The 22,479-nt window shown below is 45.6% G+C and overlaps 1 protein-coding gene across 3 annotated transcripts in view; it reads right to left on the bottom strand.

Moving 5' to 3' along the window:
* Positions 1-16,037, bottom strand: part of ELF5 (E74-like factor 5 (ets domain transcription factor)) — a 27,942-nt gene extending 11,905 nt beyond the window's left edge. The window contains exons 1-2 of one of the 3 annotated variants that reach the window (XM_004682932.2): positions 15,910-16,037; positions 8,391-8,515 (exon numbers count right to left, since the gene is read on the bottom strand). In XM_004682932.2, the coding sequence (XP_004682989.1) occupies positions 8,391-8,511 (121 nt within the window). In that variant the 5' untranslated portion in view covers positions 8,512-8,515; positions 15,910-16,037. Of the gene's footprint in view, positions 1-8,390; positions 8,516-15,909 lie in introns of those variants that run through there. The other 2 variants (XM_004682931.2, XM_012725257.1) reach the window with 2 other exon arrangements.
* Positions 16,038-22,479: the final 6,442 nt, after the last annotated feature.

The following is a 22,479-nucleotide window of genomic DNA, read 5'->3' as shown; positions in this document are numbered from 1 at the left end:
CCACCAGGAAGGGCCTAGGCCCCTTTTAAATGCTGCATTTGCTGCCACTATTCCTGAGGGAACTGTGGGCATTCTAATCCCAGAGAGAAGATCCAGGGGTCTCCACACTATCAGGGGCCTAAGGCTCCTGCTCCCCACTGGAGGAGGAGGGGGTGAAGGGACAGAAGAAGGAGTCAGGCCAGCTGTGTCCTGTCCTAATCTGTGTCATCTCAAGTTCCTCAAACCCTCCCAACAATCCTAATCTGGAGGTATGACCAGGCTACTTTCACAAAGGAGGAAACTGAGGCTCCCCTAAACCTCAAAGCCTGTTCAGAAACAGGGTTGAGGAGCAGTCAAACTTAAATAGATTTGTTTTAATTTATTTTGAGTTGCAACTGGAACGTTATATGAACAGGAGCAGGGAGTTGATATTCCTCTGCTCGTTCAAGCCAATGTAGTCACCTCTATGTGGTGGGCGAACAGAGTGAGGGGACCGGTAAGGCCGGATGCCTCTCTCCTTGCTCACTGGCCTCTGGCTGGAGACAGTTCCTAGGGCCCTCAGGAGTGCCTCATAGCATGCAGAGTCTCCTGGGAACACAGGGCAGCCATTCCTGAGCCTGGTCTATGCTTTCATCTACTCATTTCTGGCTTGAGTAGTCCCAGGGGCCTTGGACTTTTCTGGCATTCTGATGAGAGCCGTTTATGAGCCTTGAAATTCTTCTATACTTGCTCCTGGGCTGAGCTCCTATGGAGATGCCTATCGACTTGAGGCATTTGATGACACAGTTTCTTTCTTTCATGGAAAGGTTTCGCTAACTCTTTATTTCCCTCCCCTCTCCACTTCCACCCTCTCGTTATTTTTTTTGGCACTTGAAAAGGGCCACGTTGTTTCTGGAAGCCAGGAGGGCCTAAAGGTTTCAGAGGAATGTCCAGGTTTCGGATTGGGGAGAGGGGGGTGGTGGGGTGGGGGGGGGGGGACGAACACTAAGAAGGTGTTGCTGGCCCAGCCTCCCTTCTCCTCACCCTTCTCCTTTGAAGCTCCCCCACAGAGCAGGCTTTGTGTGCAGCCTGGGCCTCAGGAGGGGAGCCAGAACCACAGCCAATCATGGAGGGCCCTCCTCACTGGGAACCTCCTTCCTACAGTCCCCAGGGCAGAGAAGAAGCTGCTGTTCTCAGCAACATAGAGGCCAAAGAGTCCATGGGCGCAAGATTTTTTCATTTGTAGGGTGTTTCCATGGTTTTGTCCTCACTACAGCAGGGGGAGGCTGATAGAGTAGAAGTTCTGCAACTGCCTCTCTTTCCTCATTTTTCAGGACCCCTCCAGGCTCAGGTCTGTCACCTGTGCCTGCTTCCTATTGCCTGGGATCAGGTTCCCTTCAGTCTCCACCTGACTCCTACACATCCTTGGGAACATGGCTTACGCTGTCTTCTCAGAGGCTCCCCTTTGTTCCCCACTCCAGTGTCCTCAGAGCATTCAGCGCCACCTCCCTCCCTCTCCAGACCTTGAGCTCCACAAGGCTGGAACCCGGTTTGCTCTCCCTGGCTCAGGAGCGCCCCTTGTGGGCGGCCAGTAACCCACAGTGAGTGGCTGAACATCAGCATCTCGCCTACACTCACTCTTAACAATAACTGAGGTTCTGGGAGGTTCCTACTAGGGCCAAAGGTCTAGGCAGGAAGGAGTCAGGCCCCATCCTAAATCTGTTTTCAGATGTGGGATTTTTGCACAATGACACACCTCACTTATTTGGTTGAGGAGGACCAGGTTGGGCATGTATTTAGAGACTAAAGAGAGGGGAATGAAGGCACACACTTAGGCACATATAAGAGCTATATAAAATTACTTATGTATGTTACATATAACATTATGTAGTTACATAGTACAGATATTTGAAAAGTTAAATATAGGAGAGGGAGACAGAGAATAATGATGTAGATCCTTTTGCTATTTGTAAGAGACAAACTCATGATAAATAAGTCAAAGGAAAATATACTCCCAGAGTTTGTTGTCTTTAAAAGATTGTCTTGCCTGGAAATGTAAAGTGTTTTCCTTCATGTATTAACCATTCATAAAATTAGGTGAATTTTTTGGAGATGAGTTATCAGGCTCTTCTGCCTGTGTCTATCACTAGATCAGACAGTACACTGTGTCTGGCAGGCTTAATACAAATGTCCACAGGCCACCGTTAACAGCAGGCTTGGTCAGCTCCTTTGAAGTCAGAAGTAGGTCAGGACACTTGTGTAAGGGCCAGCTACATTGGGAAGAATTGAGGCTCCAGAGAGTTTCTAGCACTTCTAGGGGATGCTACACACAAGTGATACTACAGTTTGGGATAGACTTGAACTCCGAAGGAGGACTTAAGCTTTTAGTGCCAGGATGGCAACTCTCACATATCCAGAGGGTCATGCACATCCATGGATAGAGTGGCCCTGGGTGGGGACAGTGGGAACTAGAACAGTCAAGCTGCGTAGACAGAGGCCACTCAGCCCAGCTTATTGTTGCCTTGTGGGAAGGTGGGCCTGCCGTTGTGATGTGAAATCTCACAACTGTTAAAAACTTATTTAACTTTTGAAAACCACTCTGAGGACTGATCAAAACTCTCCTGGGCTGGGTCATTCTGGCAGTTCCTCTGAAGTGGGGAATTTCACATGTTTTTGGACCATTGTCTCTTTGGTGTGCTAAGAGTTTTAATTTTTGCTTACTTGAGTAGTATTTCTTCAAAGTAAAACTGATCTGGAAAGAAGCAGCCCTGCTTGGCGAGGACTGCTGATGAAGCTATTTCCTTTCCTTAGCTCAGAGGTCTCCTGGAAAGTCACCCCTCTAGACATTGAAACCAGGTTTATGTGGCCCCACCTCCGTGGAGCTCATCTGAAAAATGGGCCTAATTGGAGCGAGCTGATCATGCTGTGAAAGGATTATGAATCCATATGTGAAAAGTGCTTAGAACACGGGCAGGCATATCTCTGGGCTTATTAAACACTACCCACTTCCACTTATTAATACTATTAATAATTTACAGCACTACTCTAACTGCCTTTTCTCAGATATTTCCAGTACATGCTTTGTGAGTGTAGGCCTGGCAACTTTGCTCCTTTCCTGGAAGCTTTGAACTTATTTTCTTCACTAAAATGAGGCACTTACAGTATTAACCATGTTAATTTCTTTTTGACTTGATCAATGAGTTAGGAGGCTAATGTTTTCAACATTCGGGGACACAGGTGAGTCTGTGTGATTCTGTAAAATGTTGGATGATCAAGAAATACCCTCTGGCATGGGGGTGGAGGGAGGTGCTTCAATCCTAGGGCAACAACACGTGCCAAGGGACGCGCTGAATGTAGGAGATAAACCTGTGCATCTTTGTAGAAATGCCAGCAAGGGGCCACCCATTTGTCCCCCTGTTCCTTGTCACAGACATCTGATGTCTTTTTCATCTATGGAAATATTCTGAAAAGTAACTTCTGTCATCTCGATTCCAAATGGCTTGCTCTTTCCACAACCTTCTGAAGTAGAAATTCCTGAAGCAACTCTTTGTTTTCTTGGCATCTCACCTGAAGCAACATTTTCAGGGAGTTTTCTTTTAACTTTTAAAAACTATAATGAAATAGCCATTGCAGCAGAAGGCAAACATTTCCAAAGAATTACTTTAGGCTTAGAATTTTGAGTGGTGTCCTTTGACCATCTGCAGGAGAACTGGGGAGCTACTGACTGGGGAGCACAAGGAAGCATCCAGGTGCCGGGGTGCCATGTGGCTCTTATTCCTGTCCCCATTCTAAGATTCTGTCACAAGGGGAAGAGGGGAAGGTGCAGGACTTTGTGGAGTAACTGAACTTGGGCTGTGGAGGAGAAACTTCTTGATTTGTAGTCCTGGCTGTTCATCTTATTCAACCCTAGCAAAGTTTCTGAATCTCTCTGAACCGCAGCTGCCTTTGTTTATAAAATAGGCATAATCATAGTTTCCACGGCTTAGAAGTTTGTTGCAAAAAGGAAAATAAATGATGCATACTAAGAAAACAGCCCAGTTACCTGGATGACAGTAAAGCTTTTGACATGTCACCTGTCATTATTTGTTCTTTGGAGACTGCATTTGTTCTCAGGGAATGAGGTCTTCCGATCCGGGCCTCTGGCTCGCTGAGGAAGCAACCAGAACAAAGCAAGCCCAGGGCTGGCTGGAGGAGGCAGACAGTCTGGGTCGGAGGAGGCCCAGCTACATAGCCTGGGCCATAATTAGCATGATTTATTAGCATAGGGAGTTGGGAAAGTCTTTTGCCTGGGGCAGCACTGAAGAGAGCTGGTGGACTGGGGAGATGGGCAACATCAATTGTGGCTTGTCACTGAAAGGAAGGACTTTACAAGGGAAAACCTGAAATGATAAATTGCGCTCAGGTTTCCTCCAGAGCTGCTGCAGCCCTGTCTACTTGCCTTCTTGACTTTCCTTTCAAGCCTGTGGAATGATTTAGACCACAAAATGGAAAAAACAAAAAACGAGAGCCTGGGAGTAGTGTCGGGAACTGGACGGAGAGAAGATGAGAAGGGCTGGATGAGGACAGGAGAGATGTGCTTGTCTCGGGAGTGTGATTAGGAAGGGCAGGGAGCGCCAAGCGCTGGGTGACCAGGTCACAGTCAGCTGGAAGTCTCAGGGGTGTGCAAGGTCTGCCTTAGGTGGCTAAAGGCGGGGTCTCTCCTGGGGGTGCCCCTGGGACGGGATGATTGCCACACACCTGACCTCAGACTTTCCACTGCTTTCGTATTCATCTATCTGGTTTTGGTTTAGAGATTTTTAGACACTTTCATTTGTATCAATTCTCAAACTTCTCTACCCAATATGTAAATCTTGTTAGGAAAAACCCACATGGGACTCCAAACCCGTCTCCCTCATCTTCCAGGTGTCAATACCCAAGGGCAGTGGGATTTACACTTTTTTTCTAGGTTCTTTCTTCCAATAAAATTTCCACTGGGTAAAAATGGAAATTTCTATGTGTTGAGTGGTCAGTATGTGCCCATCACCATGTGGTATTCTTTGTGGTTTCTCATACTGTCCTCCACACAGTGCTATGAGGGTCTGGAGTCTGCAAAGGAGGTGAAGAAGGTCAGGCGAAGGGTGAAATCCCTTTTCAGCATCACACAAAGAGTCAGTGACCCAGCGAGAAGTGGGTTAGTGCCTGCAACCAAGCCCTCACCACTTCTGTGTTGTTCTGTCTTCAAATTGAGTGCAGGGGGTTTGGTGGAGGGGATGGGGTGAAGAGAGGGAGCTGGAGCCTGGTCTTCTTACCTGTCACTTCAGGTCCCCCAGGAACACTTACAGGCACCCCAAACTAGAAATCTCTGTGCACAGCAAGCAAGAATGAAGTTCTCAAGCAAAAGCGGCTTCATGGGTGCGGTAAGTGGGTATGTGGAGGCTCAGGACAGAATTCCAGAAAGTAGGGGTGAGGCCAAGATGTGTGGTTTTCCAGATATTTGGCTACTGGAACTTGATTGGCAAATGATCTTTTAAAAAATCATGCTTGGGAAATGTAGATGCTCCCTTGCACATTTTGATTGATTTTGCCAGGATTCATAATTTATTATCTTAAAAGAGCCAATAGGAAGGCCAGAGCAAGCTAATGTAGTTCTATTTTGCAACCTGTGACTGCACTTTGCAGCCGGCAGGGCAGCCAGCTGACACCCTGCTGCAGGGCGGTCAGCAGCTCCTTGGTCAGCACAGGGAGGCCTCGGGCTCAAGTGCCTCTGCTACCACCAGTTTAAAAAGATCATGAAGACAGACAGCTGTTGCTCACTGCCCTTCTGTACATTATCGCTCTAGTGCGTGCAATCTCTTTCTCTTTCCCCTTTCTTCCCCTCTTTGGTCTCAAAGTTTCTAAGCTGACAAATGAACTGGAAAGGTTGAGAGGGAGACCTGTATAGACAGTAAGTAAAAAAATGAAGAGAAGAGAGAAAGCTGCTTGCCACCCATGGGAATAATGAGGGGCTCCTGGCTACGGGGCGAGGGAGCAATGCCCACTGCCAGACACTTTGCTAAACACATTCTACACAGAATCTCAGTCCATCTTCTCAACTGTAAGCGGTGGACGCTGTTTCCGGGGAGGCAGCATAGCTCAGAGACATTAGGACCCCCCAGGTCACGGGCTGGGAAGTGGCCACACCTGCCCTTCCTTGTAGACGTGCACAGCCAGGGGCCATTGGGATAACTCTGAAGTCCAGACGGAGTTTCTTAAAGGCAGGTGAGGGCCTCAGGAGAGACATGTCACAGCCTGCTGTGCCAGGAGCACGGACAGCTCGCAGAGCAGTGTCCAGAGGCAAAGCTGACTGACCCCTGACCACAGTTTCTGCTGACACTCAGGAGAGATGGCCAGAAGCCACCACCGCTGGGCATCCCTCCCACTGTGGGACTTTGGGAGGCTCCGTGTCCAAGCAACTCTGAGGGACAGGTGCTCTCTGGAGACTAACTAACCTTTCACACCCAAGTTTGACCTTTAACAGATCAGAGACAATCAGCTCCAGGTGGCAAGTCAAAAGCCTGGCTCCTCCCACAGGGAATGCTAGGAACCTGGCTCCCTCCTGGAGGAAATTTTATTTTCATTGGCCTCACACCTTGGTGAAAATTTCTATTTCCTGAAAGGGTGATAGGGGAAAAAAAACTACATCTGTGATGTTGCTTGGTATCTTGCAACTATATGTATTTGAAATCAGAGATGCTTCTGGAAAGGACCTTAGCAATGGCTTGGCCCAACCCCTCGGGAGAAATCCGTCCATCTGTCTAAGAACATCGGGGTTAAACCACACTGGCTGGCATTCCTACTGGTATTCACTTCTGTTGATGGCCTTTTGTTGTTCTGGTAAAATATATTTAATGCAAAATTTATCTTTCTTTTTTTAACCTTTTTATCATTTACATTTTAAAGTGCATTTTCATGGTATTAGGCACATTCATGTTGTGAAACCACGATGGTCATCCATCTCCAGGACTTTTTCATCATCTGCACCAAAGCTAATCCTTCCTGATTACACATGCTTGTACCTGGACCTGTGCCTGACCGTGCTGCAAACATCTCACACAAATGAACTCACTTCGCCCTCATAACAGCCTTACCAGTTGGTATTATTACTACCTCCATTTTATAGATGAGAGAGCAGGGGAGAAGAGGTTAAGAGGGTGCACTTGTTAAATGCCAAGGTCAGACTTTACCTGTAGGACAGCTGTCTCCTGAGTCTGGGTTCCTGCCTGGGGTGTTCCCTGGGGCTAGCCTTTGGGGCTCATTGCTACCCTGCAGAATAGTCAGGAAGCAGGGTTCTCTGGAAGGCAGGGTGGGTGGTGCATAGGTGGAGAGATGGAATTCATGGGGAGGGGACAGGGTCATGACAGCCTTCATGTTGCCCTTTCAAACTTAGCTGCAACCCAAGTGTGCAGCCCACCAAGCTGGGGCACAGGGGGTTAAGGTTCTGTGGGGTCTGACAGCCAGATTAGCACTTGTATTACCTCCCCCAGCATGTACCTGCCAGGGGCAGCCACCCAGGCTGCGATGGTGTGCAGTCAGCAAAGTGCCTGGGGACAGAGGCCCTGAGAAGGTTTCTGGGGCAAAGCTCAGCTGGCCTCCCTCTAGCCTGAGATTTGCACAGGGCTCTGTGCTTCCTTCTCAGGTAGAGAGGACTCAGCCAGCAAGGGGTGGGGGTAGGCATTGGAGGGGAGGGTGGTCCTGGAGACGGTGAGGAAACCATGTTCACGGAATCCTTGCCAAACGTGTTTTATATTCTTTGGCTTGCTCAACGCCCATCATCCCTGCTTTAGGGGTAGAGAACTAAAAAGGACATAGAAGCTCAGAGAATAATAATAACATTGATAATCATGTTATTATAGTAACAATACCCATACTATTATTGTCAGCCACAGTGTTACATCATGTATCAGATGACCACAAAGGATGATTAAGAGCTCAGACAAGTCAACTCATAAGAAACTTAACTAACCATGAGACTTTGGACAATCACTTAGCTTCTCTGTGCCTCAGTTTCTTCATCTGTAAAACTGGGGGCATAGTTGTTTTTTCTCATAATGGAGGTTGGCATGGGGTCGGTCTTATGCCAGGCTGGTATTAACAAATGTTAGTTAAAACCATGATGATCAGGCACTCATAGCTTAGCTGATTACAGACTTCCAGCTATCCTTCTACTGCGTTAGTGAAATATACTAACTCTAAAAGACTGGCATTATGTCCATTTTGCCTGTTAACAAAATGAAGCTCAGAGAGGTAACCGAGCCCCAAAACCACAGAGCTGGGTAGAGGTTGGGGTGGGTCCAGGGCCTCTCCTGGCCCCTGCGCTGAACACTGGGAGAGCTGCCCTCTTCTGGGCCCAGCTTGGCCAGCACCACCTCTCCCCTCCTGTCCCAGCTCCGATGGGCTCCTCCAGACATACGCACCTGTCTGATGCTCAAAGGCGGGATAGTACTCTTCATTGCTGAACAGATCAGTCCACGACATCAGGGGGTCGCAGAAGGATGCGTTGGGCAGGAAGGTGCTGTGTGTCACTGAGTCCAACATCACCCTGCAAGGGGGGAGAGGCTGTAAAGAGGTGGACAAAGCCCCCCCACACCCCCACTAGGCAACACCTGAAGCTTGATAGCCATAGTGACCCGATACGCACCTCCTAGGTGACAGGCATGTCCCAAAGTGCTTTCTACTGGGGCATCATTTAGTTCTGGCCACAGTCTAAGACATTTGTATGCCTTATCTCTATTATGTAAATGAAAATATTGAGATAGAGGGGTTGAGACAATTGCCATGTAACTGGGTCTGTAAGTGGCAAAGGTGGGACTGCAGATGAGTCTCTTATGATTACAAGGCTGTCTCTTTATTTTTCCTATTCACTACATCTGACTCCCCTCTCCAGCTCTGACTTCTAATGTCTAGCAATGTGTTCCTGAAAGCAGAGCAAGAATTGCCCTATATGAATATATTCACAAGCCCTGACGCACAATTCTAATGTCTGAGTGCTTTGAACCAGTACGTGTGTGTGTGTGTTGGGTACAAACTTATAACCCAACAAAAAACAGCCCTGAACGGATGTTATATATCTCTTCATAGTGTTACATGTATGTTACACACACATACAGATGAGCTACATATATGTGTAGTTTTAAAACTGTAGTCATAGCTTTATTCTAGGTGATGAATATTCATATCATACACTACAGAACTATTAATGCTTTTAAGTGGTCCTAGCAAGCAATACCTTGAGGGGAGTATGCTGTATTCTGCTTTTGTACACTGCATAACCTTGCTCATACCTGGAGAATTTTGTATTTTGTAGCACACCTAACTCTGGGGTTTGATAAGAGTGAGGGTCTGTGATACCTGTAGCAGGCATGTCTTACTGGGATCTATGTTCATCTCCTTAGAGCCGCCAGTCTGAGGCTTGCAGAGGTTGGTTTTACAGATGAGGGGTAATGCTCTAAAATTCTAGGCAACCTGCCTCCAAAACACCCATCTGGCAGGTGGTAGAGTTTGGGTGACAACACAGGCTTGTCTGTTTAAAAAGTCCATGCTCCTAACTTGCTGTGTTCTACTCTGCAGACACACTGGCAGGCAGGAAGCCCTGAAACAAGGTGTCTCATGGAGGGTGGTGAGGGAATGGACTTTGGGCCCCCATGAGTCTGTCTCTTTGTCATGCCAGTCTCGTATTTTAAGTTGCTTCTTTGCCTCTTCCTATTGTCTCACAATTCAGAAAGAAAAAGTCCGTGTTTGATGGATTAGTTGAAATCTGTCCATCAACTTTTCTGATGACTATAGTAATGAGGATGAGCTATGGGTATTTTACTCCCATTTTGCAAGAGGACATGGCCGCTATGATCACAAAGTTGTGCCAAGCAATGACTAGATTATGGGCCCTGAGATTTTAAATGTATGTCCTTTTAAAATGAGCTTGTTTCCCAAGCTTTTGTCACTTGCCTACCCCCCCCACCGTAATGACTGCCATACTATTTAAAAAAAAAATCAATTTCCTTTTTGACAGTGTTTCAGTATATTTGTTTTAAAAACCAGGTTTTAGTTATGTCATATATATATATAAAATTAAACCTGTATTTTATATATACATATGTGACATATGTATATATAAAATACAGGTTTAATTAGTTTGTTATATATGATCTCATTTTCATTAAAATATCTGTATAAAAAGTTGCAAAGGTACAAAAAAAATCTGTATAAAGGCATAGAAAAAAATTATAAGTACAGTTGCACCAATGTATTGAAAGTAGTTATTCAGAGATTTTAAAATTTGGGGTGATAGAGTTTCTTTTCTGTTTATTTTTCTGTTTTCACACAGGACATGAGAAATCTTAGTATTTGTACCATGTACCCCTCCAAAAGAGCAGTCAACATCTCATAGGGGAACAGGGCTGGGTAGACAAGATGTCTGTATCTTGTCTAATCCCTAGGTGGATTAGTAACTAGGTGATCAGCCCTGATCTGCCACGACAGTGGGGTGGCAAGCAGACACAGGCATGCTCCTGGCAAGGTAGCTTGCAGGCACTACAAGTCTCCTTAGTGGGTCTGGCCACCTTCTTAGTTGGGTCTTGGAGCTGGCAGATATCCAGCACAAGCGGCAGGAGCCCCAAGCAGACGACTGCTGGGGTGCAGGTGCTGAATGACAACAAAGTATAATCACCCCCGACTGATGGGATCTTGTTGGTAGCTCAGCACGTGCAGTGAACTTCACGAACTGGGTTTTTATCTGCTCAGACCAGGGAGCGAGATCTGCTCCCAGAACTTGGCCACCCAGGAGAAAGCAAACAGCAGATGTGCTGGGCAAGGGCAACGTGCCAGGGCCTCACAGCCCTCCTTTGCTTTAACATAGTTACATTTATTTAGATGAGAAGCGTTGTATCCCCACTATGCAGGGAAAGTCAATATTCTCACTTTCATAAAAATAAAAATATAAGTGTTGAAACAAAAATTGTCCTTCCAAGCACCACCTGAATCAAGTTAACAAAACACAACCTGCAGCTAAAAATGGTTTTGCATTTTTAAATGGTTACATTTTAATGGTTATGTATGTCCCTACATAATATCCTGGATTTTGACTTTTGGCCCACCAACCCTAAAATATTTACTATCTGGCTCTTTAAGAAAAAGTTTGCCTAACCTTAACTAAATTCATCTTCTGTTTTATGAGCAATACGAGAGCCACATGTGGGAAAGTGCTGCTGATTTTGCCTCTCACCCTGTCTTTCTACAGTTGAGAAAATTAAAACCCAGGAAATCAGCGTAACTTGCTCAAGGTCATATAGTCAATGAAGATCGTTACACTGTAGAGCTTTCTTGCTAAGTTTTCTGACTCTTGGGTCAGCTGCTTCCCTTTCTATAAATGCTCAAGTTTGCATCTTTCCAAGGACATCTTAACCCTCTTACAGATCACATAGACATTCACCGTGAGAAGGGCAGGGATGTGTAGTTCTAGAGTCAAAGACCATTTGTGGGTGTTTGCAAATCTACCATCATCTTCACTGTCAAACACACAAGAGAACTGTGCTGCCGATAAAGAAAATGAGTTCAAACCTCACAGGTATGTGGGTGCTCTTTCTGGGCCCTCGCTAGGAATCACCAGCCCCACTAGGAAAACTGTTCCTGATGCCCAGAGGGGCTTAACGTGTCCAGTGGATTATTATCACATTCATGCATCGCTCCCTTGGAAGTCATACCAAACAGAGGTCAAGGCTGCCTGGGTTTGGGCTCTGATTTTCCCATGGATTGGCTGGTTTTATATCCTGAGCAGGAGGCAAGACAAGAAGGAGTGGGGGAGGGAGGTAAGGACGGGAGAAGCGGCCTGGAACCCAAAGCCCTTTCCGCTTTCTGGATTCAACCTCAGCAATGTTCCTCTAAGTGAGGTCTAAAGGTAAAAACACCTCCACATGCCATCTGGCCCAGAAACTAAAAAAGAGAGGAAGAGACTAAGAGGCCTCATGCAGGATCTCGATAGATTCCGAATGGAAGGCAATGGGAGACAATGCCCAGACGGCAGATGGTCACTGTTGGTTAGACCCCTTCTAGACACAGACTCCACAGCAGGCGTGAGCCCTCCCTCGTCTGTGCCAGACAAACAGCTGTCAAAAAAAGTCAATCGGTAAATTGAATGTGAGCATTTAAAAATTAGGAGTATTTTTGAACAGTAGGCACTTGACTCTCAGGGATTGTTTTCTCTTTACATAGCACATTCACTCTCTATAATCTCTTCAGTGTTGCACAGTGTCGTATCTGATCTGATTCCCCTTGGCCATTCTTCTGCTGCCAGATTATGTCTAATAGTTTTCTTAAAGGGCTCTCTCAGGTATACAGCATGTAATTTTTCTTTTATAATTATTTCTTGCCTTTTGGACAAATGTCTTTTTTTTTTTGGATAAATGTCTCTTGTAAAAGCAACAGCAGATTTTTTTTTTCTTTCTTTTTTGTTGCTATTACAGAGAAGGGAGATATCATGAACTCTGGACTCTATGAAAGACCCTGGCCCCTTCACCAGCATGCTCGAGGCATGAGGCTTAGGAATAATTGCTACGTTATTTTCAGTAGCGCCACTGTTTTAGGCACTCTGTGGTTCTTGCAATACTTGAACATTTTGGCTCTTAAGATACTTTTTTAAAAAAGATTTATTTATTTATTCGTACAGAACTGGGGTACAGGCCAGAGATGCGGAGGGTGAGAGGATTCACCAGCCAGAGACAGAGTGGGGAGCAGAACAGGCAGATCGACAAAGTACACTGCTGAGGGGAGCAGCGGGGGGGTCAGGAGAGGTCTGCCTCACCATTTGGATTTCCTCCAGGGCAGGCGGGGATCGAACTCATGCAGAAGTGGCTTAAGCTTCTTTGTGCTGTGCTTTAACCCGCTGCGCCACCAGGGAGGGCCACTTAAGATATTTTTTAATGTGGGTGGGACAGGATGGGTGGGAAAGAACAGCTGTTTGGGGGTCCTTTTTCAGCAAGGGTTTTGAGGACCAGCAATATGGAATCCAGGTCTGAGTTAGACAAGGCGTCCCCGATGAGGGTGACAGTGCCTCCAGAGGTGTAGGGTTGGTTATTGGGGTTAAAACAAATCAAGACATTAATGTTTTGTGCCTGTCCTAAGGACATGGCACCAAAACAGATACACAATGTTGCTATGGCATTAATCTAAGAAAAGTTGTCTGGACAGAGTGATCATGAATATAAAAAAGACTGAGAAGCCTTGGGTTAGCCCGACAGTGACCTATGGTCAACAGCAGGACCAGAAAGGGACATCAAGGGAGGGTCTTGGGTTCACTGCTCTAGCTATGTATTTTTGATTTTGGGGGTTCGCTGCATTGCCATTATAGAGAGCACTGGGCTGGGAGTCATGAGAGCCTCATGTACTGACTTCTCATTTCTTCATCTACTAAATGACAGATGAGATGAACTCAAGATCACTTGAGGTTCCTGATTTTTCAATAGGCATCCTCCTATTGAAGTGGCTATTCAGTCATGCGCATATACATTGGTTATATCTGGGTATTGTGGTCAAGCATTACAAAGATCAAACTTGTAGCTCAGAAAAAGACCCGTCACTTGTTCTTCTCCCTTCCCCCCTATGCCCTTTACTTGCAGCAGCAGAATGACTAGCCCGGCCCCTTAAGCCCGCTCGACCCTCTCTGCCCACAGCTGTTAAAATCAGCTTTCCCAAAATATAATCACCATCCTCGCTCCCTAGAAAGTAGGAAAGGCTCAAGCGTGATTCACACAGGTGGAGGAATCAGGTGGGTTCCCATTTAGGTGTGAGAAAGGCTGACTGCAGGCACCTTTCAGAATGAGACAGTGATGGCGATGGAAGCTGAGGTCCCCCTTGCCTCCAATGCCTCCTAACCTTTCGCAGAGCCGGCTCACTCACCCAGCATGCACAGGGAGGGTCCACCCCGTCAAAGGCACAGGCCTGTGAGCTCCTTGCCCCAACGGCAATCAGAGGCAGTAGTCCCAATGCCCATGACCTGAGCCACCAGGCACCTCTGCTCAGCCTTCCAGAGAGAGGGGAAGGTACAAACCACCCAGTCTTGGCCAGTTTGCTAGAGGAGGAAAATTCCTTCCTGACCCTGACGATCTTCCAGGAGATCGTCAACTTTGCTCTGGGCATGTGACCAAAAATCCATCCAATGAAGCATCTAGACATTGCAGTTTATGCACTAAAACATCACCAGGCAGAACAAGGCTGGCAGAACAAATTATGGAAAAGGTGGCCAGGTAAAGCTTTCCCTCATCCCACCATCTGGGCAGTCTCTTTAGGAAGAAAATGTTTTTCCTGCTCCAGTGTGTCTAAGACACCCCAAGGTCCACCAGATCTCCAGCCCTGAGTCAAATTTCCAGCTCCTGGACCTCCCCAAGAAGGAACATTGAGAAAAACACAATGGACTATTTCAACACTGGCTATTAAAGAAGGATTGTGGGCTGGGTGCTTGAGTGTTTATTCTTCTGGGAGAAATCAGAGCAGCCATGAGAACAGACTGTCAGGTGATTCCTCCGTTTCCTTAAGCTTGCTCTGGAGTTTTCCGGTCATTTGTTTTTCTGAAGGTGCAGCAAAGACCCATCTGCTGTGGCTTACTGTGGGCTGTACTGTAAAGCTCACAGATTTTGCGTTAACTCCACCAGGAGTTAAATTCTAGCTCTGCCGCCCACATAGCAAGGATGCATTTCTCACTGCTTAGTCCGCTAAAATTCTTCATTTTGGGGGTTTCTTTCATACCAGGCGTGGTATATATAAACCCGTGACCCTCTTGGGTTTCAGTTTCCTCACCCATAAAATGGAGTTTTTAAATCCATAATTCTTAGGCCATCCTGAGAATTTAATAAAATTTGATAATATATGCAGAGATCTGAGAATAATACATATGTTCACCCTTGGGGGTAAGAGGGTAGGGAAAGGTGAGAAATTAGTTTTAGTCAGTATAGCTAAAAGGTTGCTACTTAGATGACTTCTGAGAAGAGAAATAGCTAAACTCCTGCCAAGAATGTCCTGGTTTGTGAAAAACATTCTTAAAGAAAACATGGCAGACAAATGGATTTAACTTCCACTTGGAGAGGCAAACAGCCCCTTTTCCTGGGTTCTTTCAACTAGACTAAAACACAAATCTGTCTCCATAAACCACTTTACCTTTCTGGGGCACAGTTTCCTCATCTGTAAAATGAAGAGGTCATACTTGGTCATCTCTGACATCCTCTCCATTTGTAAAATTCTTGAGCATTCAAACATCCCTTTTTGCTTCAGAAGGGAGGACACACTACCAAGAGGCCACCAGCAGGGGGCGAACGAGCAAATAAGAGCCTGGCACACCACTCTTGGAAAAGGTGGGAGAAAACAGTGGAAAATCCCTAACCATTACCATTCTAGAAGCACTCTATTCTGAAAAGGTGTGGGAGGGCAAAATGAGTTTCTTTTAAACTATGTTGTGCAGATGAACTCCTGAAAAATGCTCCAAACCATAACAAGGCAGCTATAATCTTGTCTTTGTGTGGTGGAGGGGGTGGTGTAGGCCAAAGGAGAAAGGAGGGAGGAGGTTGTTTCCTTGCGGCTGAATAATTTTTTGTGTGTAAAATTCAGACTCTGTTCCTAAAGACTGTCTTTGGGAAGGATAGAGAATTAAGCGCCTTTCCTCATTCTCTCTTAGTTCCCCAGGGTCTTTTCTCCCCCTGAGACAGATGGGGGGGGGGGTGCTGTGAGCAGAGGAGTGTGGGGCCGTACAGCTTGAGTAGCAAAACTGTCTCCCCCAGGTAAGCAGTTAAAGCTGAGTGAAACTGTTTCCGGAGACGCTGTGACTGATGGATGTGGCAAGAGGGTCGGCTGTCTGGAACTGGAGATGAACAAACAGACCCAGGCCCCAGCCCAAGCCTCTAAGCCCTGATACCCCTAATAATTCATCCAAAAGAGCAAAGAAAAGGCGCTTACGTGAGGACAGCGGTGACTAGGTCCAAAGAAGAGGCTTTCAAGGCAAGAGAAGGCAGGCGCTCCAGCACCAGCGTGCAGTGGAAATAAAGGCACCTGTAGCCTTGTGATATAAGTAACACCTACAGACAGGTCCGTTTGGTTTTTCAAGTTTACGCACAGCCCCTTTGATGACGGTGACATACAGTGTGACACGGCTCCTTGGAGTGGGGGGGGGGGGAATGGTTCTCACATGCAGAAAGTTTACCTTTATCCTGCTTTTGTGTCCAGCTCACCAGCCCCCACCCTGGCCTGGGGGTGTGGGGGATCAGTAAACAAGCCCAGAAGTCTTGCCTCTGGGAGCTTTGTAGGATCCAGAGAGTTTACTGGGAATTCTCCTTTGTGCAAGCTCCGGGAGAAACTCTGAAACCCAGTCCCGGTGCCTGTCTTTGCAGCCTCCCTCCAGCGCTGGCTGAGTCCTGCACCTTTGTCTAACCATTCTCCCCCTGTGGCCAGGAGGAAGGGCAGGACGGTGCAGTGGTTATGCACACAGGCTTTGCAGCTAGATGGTTGTGGTTTCAAATTCCAGGTGCATCACTTTTTAGCTGTGTCACCTTGGATAACTTAACTCAGCTTCTGGAACTTTTCATCTCTCTAATGCAAATCGCAGCAGCAATCCTCTGGCTCTGGGAGGGTCACAGAAGATCATACAATGGGACCCACAAATAAGCCTTTGTTTACATTAAGGTGGGAGCATTTTCCTTGATAATGTTAATCAGAAAGCCTCTTCTCCACTGTTCCCCTGCAGGGAAGGGGACAGCAGGTAGTCGGCATATAAACAGTCTCCTACTAAAGTACTGATAGGACAGGTTATTAACTTAGTTCAGCTTATTCAGATTCTAATATCTCTGGCTGTGGTGAGCTCTTTCTCTTCCTCTTTACTGATAGGTGAAGAAAGATTTATCTGTCTATAGGTGGGGCAGGGGGAGCTGAGGGATGTCAGTTCTCAGATGTCTTGCCCAGAGTCACCTGCTCTGCAGTTCTTCCCCATGAAAGCAGAAGTGGACCCATAGAGGCACGGACTGCCCAGTCCTGGGTGGTCACTGGGGTGTGTTTATCAGCCTTGAACTGGGCTCTCCTGGGCAGCTGAGACTTTGTGTCCAAACCGCAGACTCCTAGCTTTAGAGTGGAGGCAGGGACTGGTTTGTTAGGTTTTCTTGGGAACACTGGACACTGGGCCTGCCTGGGCACAAACACACAAATACAAACAATGGTCTGAAGAAACCAAAAGGCAATTGACTCCAGGACTCTGGGTATCATCATGGAAAAATCACTGAGGAAAAATAAGGGAGTCAGTCCCCTTGGCTGCTGATTTTTTGCATAAACTCAGGCTTAGTGGGATAGTATCTCTCGGCCTCATTTTCCCCAGCGGTCAAAGGAAGAGGTTGGAATTGATTAGTGATTTTCAAATTGAGGAACCCCAGGGGTTCCTCACAGGAGCTGTTGGGGGGTGCGAAGATGGGAGTGGAGTGGGTGAGGCCCTAGACTTCTCCCCTCTGACACAATAAGAGCACTTCAGCTTTTATATAAATCTTCAGGGTAAGATTTCATTTGAACAAAAGAATCTGCACTTAAAAAGAGTTTGCAAAGAACTGGATTAGATGGACTTTGAAATACCTTTAAGCTCTAAAATTCAGTGATTGCTTCTTCCTCCTCCAAGATGAGGGGATCTTGATGCTTCTGCTTACCCCACTTTCCCTGCAAGTCACTGCTTTCTGAAATCCTATGCTTGGATCTCACACGTACCTTCTTTTCATTGGGGAGATTTTCAAGGAAAACGCGTTGTTCTACAACTTACTTCAGAAAAGTGTCTTTTGGAGAGATGACATTTTTTTCTATGGTGTCCTGCTGCAATAATTTCAGAGACACGTTTTCTGGCAGTGGGTGTGTATATCAACAAACTGTTTGTCTCGTGGTCCTGAATGCATAATACCACATCTCAGAGTGCCTTTGTGGGAAATTATAGGCCTCTGGACCAGTGGATAAAAGGGATGATTAAGATAAAACCAAAATAAAAGAGGAATTTGACTCTAATTAAGTCTAACCATCACATTGAACCTACATTTGATTAGAGTGGGGATCTTGGATGATATCAAACCCTAAGCTTTTAAACATTGTATTAGGGATGCTAGTGGTTGAGAAGAGCTGGGAACTGGGGATTGAAAAGAAGGGGCAGAAGAAGGAACGGAGCATTTTAGAATTGCCAGTCTATCTTTCTTCTGGTGCCTCAACTACATGTTAACAATAGGTAACGAGAAGTAGGCTTATAAGAAGTAGGCAAATACAGACCATGGATATGTAAGTCTGCACATCAGAATCGGCATTATGTTATAAACTAACGTTACTTCAGTGAATTTAAAAAAAAATCAATGACTAAGTCTTGATTCTAGAGGGTGACGTCCTAGGTTTAAATTCTGCTGTGGTTGCTGGCTGGGTGAGCCTGCAAGGCTGCATTGAGAGCCCGCATCCCAGTTCTCTTGTCCATAAAATGGGAGAAAACAACATCCGTTATGGTATTGTTGGATGAAGTAAAGGAGCTAAAATCTAGGGAGTGGGAAGGACCCTAAGTGTGTATTCTGCCACCTGTCACATTGGCTAAAGTCATTCAACAAGGGAAGACCGAGGTGGTTCCAATGCCTTGGGAGTGTGAATGAGCAGATCCCAGCCAGAGTCCACTGCAAGTGCACTTGTACCAGCAAACATGACACTTAAAATCAACCAGCTCAAACAGGCGTCCCCAAATGAGGCGACCACTTATACACTCTGGCCAATCAGTCATTTCCTTACGCCACACCTCTGTTTCCTCTGTGAAAGCCTTTCTCCTAGCTCATGGTGGTGGATGCCCTTTTGGTTCGCTGCTGCCAGATAGAAATCAATGCTTGCTCAAATCAGCTTTAAAAACTTTCATGCTCCTCTGTTGATCTTTGAACACATTCATTTACATTTAATTTTCACACATCTTTGATGAGATAGTTGCTTATTATCTCCATTTTACAGATGAGGAAACTGAGTCATGGAAAGTTTAAGTGACTTGACCAATGTCACACAGTTAATAAGTGGGAGGACAAATATTTAAGTCCAGGCTGCCTTTCTCAGGAGCTATCGTCTAACCAGCCTCTGGGTACTCTCGGGGTGGTTGGTTGGGAACAGGAAGGTGGGAATCTCATATAAATGAAACATCTCTCCTGTGCTAAGCGTAATGCTAGGACCCTGCTCTGCCTTAGTTGGGTATTTTTCACAGTAACTCTGAGAAATTGTTATTTTTCATAGTAACCCTGGGACATGGCTCTCACTGGCTTCTTTTTCAAATGAAGAAACAGACGTGCTGGGTGTCACCCAGCTGGCTAAGGGCCAGGCCTGGGTTGTTCAAGCCACCTTTGGAAATGAGAGCTCAGGTTGGCTTCTCTCCTTTCACTATCCTCAGCACTGGCCTCAGAGGGGATCCTTCCCTCTGCTGGTTCAAGGTCCCATGGCTGTTGCAGGTACAGTCTTATCTTCTGGAACCTCATTGTATCCCTGGAGACTACTATGGTTCTTGGAACAAAGCATACACATAGTACACCCATATGTCCTAGAAATAAATTAAGACAAGTCATCTGATGTAAGACCAGGGGCTCCTCCCCAACTCTTTTTATTCAGTATAATGGTGTTCATGCTTTCCTAGAGCCTGCTTGCTTTATTTCTTTAGTTGTTTTTTGCCATTTTCCAATCTGCCACCTTCAAAACACTCCTCACTGCCCCACCCTGAAGAAACAACATGTAAGAAAGCAAAATGGTTTAAAAAAATAAATTTTGATACATTCACAGATGATTCCACTAGCAGGAAGGCTTTACAATATGATGGTGGCATATATGAGCTTTGGATTGGGAATTCTCTATTGTCCTGACAGTTTTTAAAAAAGTGTCTGTTGGAGAAATTGCATTGTTTTTCTGTTATATTAGCTCAAACATTTAAGAATGAGAAAGCTTTTTGTGAGTATATACAAGAGGAAACTCCTATCACCTGCTTCCTGGAAGAATTAGAAGAGGCATCAACTTTTCAAGGCACCAGCTTCTTCATCTAGAAGTATTTATTATGATTTCTGGTGCCTGATAAGTTCTCACCAAGTGGTAACTATTATGGTCTGTGGAGAAAAATGAAAATGTTGATTGAGATCCCTAATCTTGGAGTGCTACTGTACCAACTAGCATAATGTTGCTCCTCTACAGTGAATAATCATAATCGCTACCATTTATCAGACATTTACTAAGTGCTGGGTACTGTCTAGGCATGCTATGTGCATTAAATCATTTAATACTTGCATCATTCCCACAAGGTAGGTGCCATTATTACCATCTAAATTTGACTGATGAGGAAACAGGCATAGAGAGTTCAAGTAACTTGCCCAATATCACACAGCTGGTAGAACAAAATAAGATTTGAACCTAGGTAGGATGGCAACAGAGCCCACAAACTTCAGCATTATGCTATCATTTGGTACCTTCTAGGTTGCTGGCAGGATCATTGAAAGCAAGGAGAAGAGCTGTAAACATAAGTCTCCTAAACACCCAGCATGGACTTAAGTACAAGTAATTCCCATTGACTGTGTACGTGCAGGTTTCTTTGCTTTATTTCCTATTTGGGGATCTCTCCCCTATTTCTTCTATGCAGCTTATCCTTTAGCTTTCTATACTGTCTATCCTATGGCGTTGGAGCCCAGTTCAGTGGACAGCAACAGTGAGATGGCTCCCCTGTTAGCCCTTTCTTGACTTTGAGCTTCACAGACATAATGGATCTGTATATGAATTCCATCACTGAAGGCATGATGCAAGTTAAACAATGGCAGTATCAGTGGTTGGCAAAGGTATGCATAAGGTTAAAAATATTGATTCTGTAGTTATAAAGCTTAATGATGGTGTCTGAAACAGCTGACCCAATTGCATGACTATATTTCTAGTCTCTCTTCTTCCCATAAGGATACTGGAAGTTCAGCTAGTCCAGATTTCTGTGTTTTGGTCAATCCAAACTAATTTGAAGCCATAACGGCTGTATAAAGGCACAGATCTAGGGACCAGCCAAGAGAAGTTTTCCCTAATGGAGGGCTTTCACAACAGAGTTTTCTTTCGTTGTTTTCCTACCAAATACGCAATCCCCAGGAAGGTGTGAGGGCTTGCTTTCTGAGAGGGTGGCTGGAACTGACAACTTTATAAACAGCTAACATTGACTTTTATGGCCAGTCTATATTGTTGGTTAGAGGATGGTGTGTTGCTAATGATGTTGCTGTTGAACTCTTGGGATTGGATGGGTCTTTCCCTCCAGACATGCCTAATGAACTTGGTTGATCTGGGGGCCACAATGATGATGGCTAGGTCTCAGTAGATAATCAATCAATTAATCAATCAATCTACGAAGATCTAATCTTCACATCGGTGAGCTTCATATAGGTGGACTTGCTGGTGACTTTCAGTATTGGAATCTCAATCTCCTCCCCTTTAACGGATGTTGGATGTGTGTGTCCATACTGCTGCATCTTCACACTCTACTGCTCATGCTTCTGTCACTTGTCATCCAAAGACAGGTCTTTAGCCAAGGGGTAGAGTGTGGAGAGGGCACACGGATGGAGAGATGTTGGGGGAAGGTTGTGTGGATCCATGCAAATCTAGCCTGATCAAACAAATCTTATTCCTAAGATGCTGTTGATTACCACATATATCATGGGTTTAGAGAATCATCTTGGGGCAGAAACATGATATTAAATATACAGTTACACTATAAATCTTATCCTGATCTCAGAAATGTTAACATATGAATTTGCTAAAGACAACAATACAAAATAGAATAAGCAAGGCTTGTCTATAATATAAAAAGGACTAAGACCTACTTGTGACCTTTAAGGAATAGACACTAAGAGAAAATTCATGAATGAAACATTTAGGGATAGTATATAATTTCAAGCCAAAATTGATTTAGGGGACAGAGGACTTCAGAGTGGCAGATCAATAAAGGCTGGACCAATCAGAAAAAGCTTCCAGTAAAATGGGGCATTTGAGTTGGAGCTATGAAAAATTGTGATGCTGTGCTCAACATGACAGTTGAAAATGTGCCAAGTTGAAGGGTAGAAGTGGGGGATCTTATCTCTTTTTACAGAAGGAGAAACTGAGGCTCAAGAGCTTCAGTGGTCAGTGCAGGGTCACACAGTTAACAAGAGACAGAACCCAGATTCAGTCCTGGCATTGCTTGACTCAAATTCCAGGCCATGGCCCACTATGCTCTGTGGTGTCTGGGGTGACAGAAGAGCAGGCTTCTTCAAGTCAAGCCAAAGCTGGAGCTGTGCGGGAGGAGAGGTGAGTACCTGTTAGGCAAGATGGCTCAACCTTACACATGTGAGGAAAGTTTTGAGTGGTGGGGCCTGGGGCAAAAGCCCCTCTGAAAAAGGATGAGCTACATCTCTGACCAGTGGAAGGGGACTTTGAGTTTGGGGAGGCCTCAGTTCTTGTGTGTTCTGCAGGGGTGAATTTGTGCAAGGTAATCAGGTGAGATTGGGTTGAAAACTG

The sequence above is a fragment of the Condylura cristata genome, unplaced genomic scaffold (assembly GCF_000260355.1).
Source record: "Condylura cristata isolate star-nosed mole 26May11 unplaced genomic scaffold, ConCri1.0 scaffold00015, whole genome shotgun sequence".
NCBI classification, from domain to species: domain Eukaryota; kingdom Metazoa; phylum Chordata; class Mammalia; order Eulipotyphla; family Talpidae; genus Condylura; species Condylura cristata.
The sequence above is the reverse complement of the archived record's forward strand: the minus strand, read 5'-3'. Positions and strand labels throughout refer to the sequence as shown.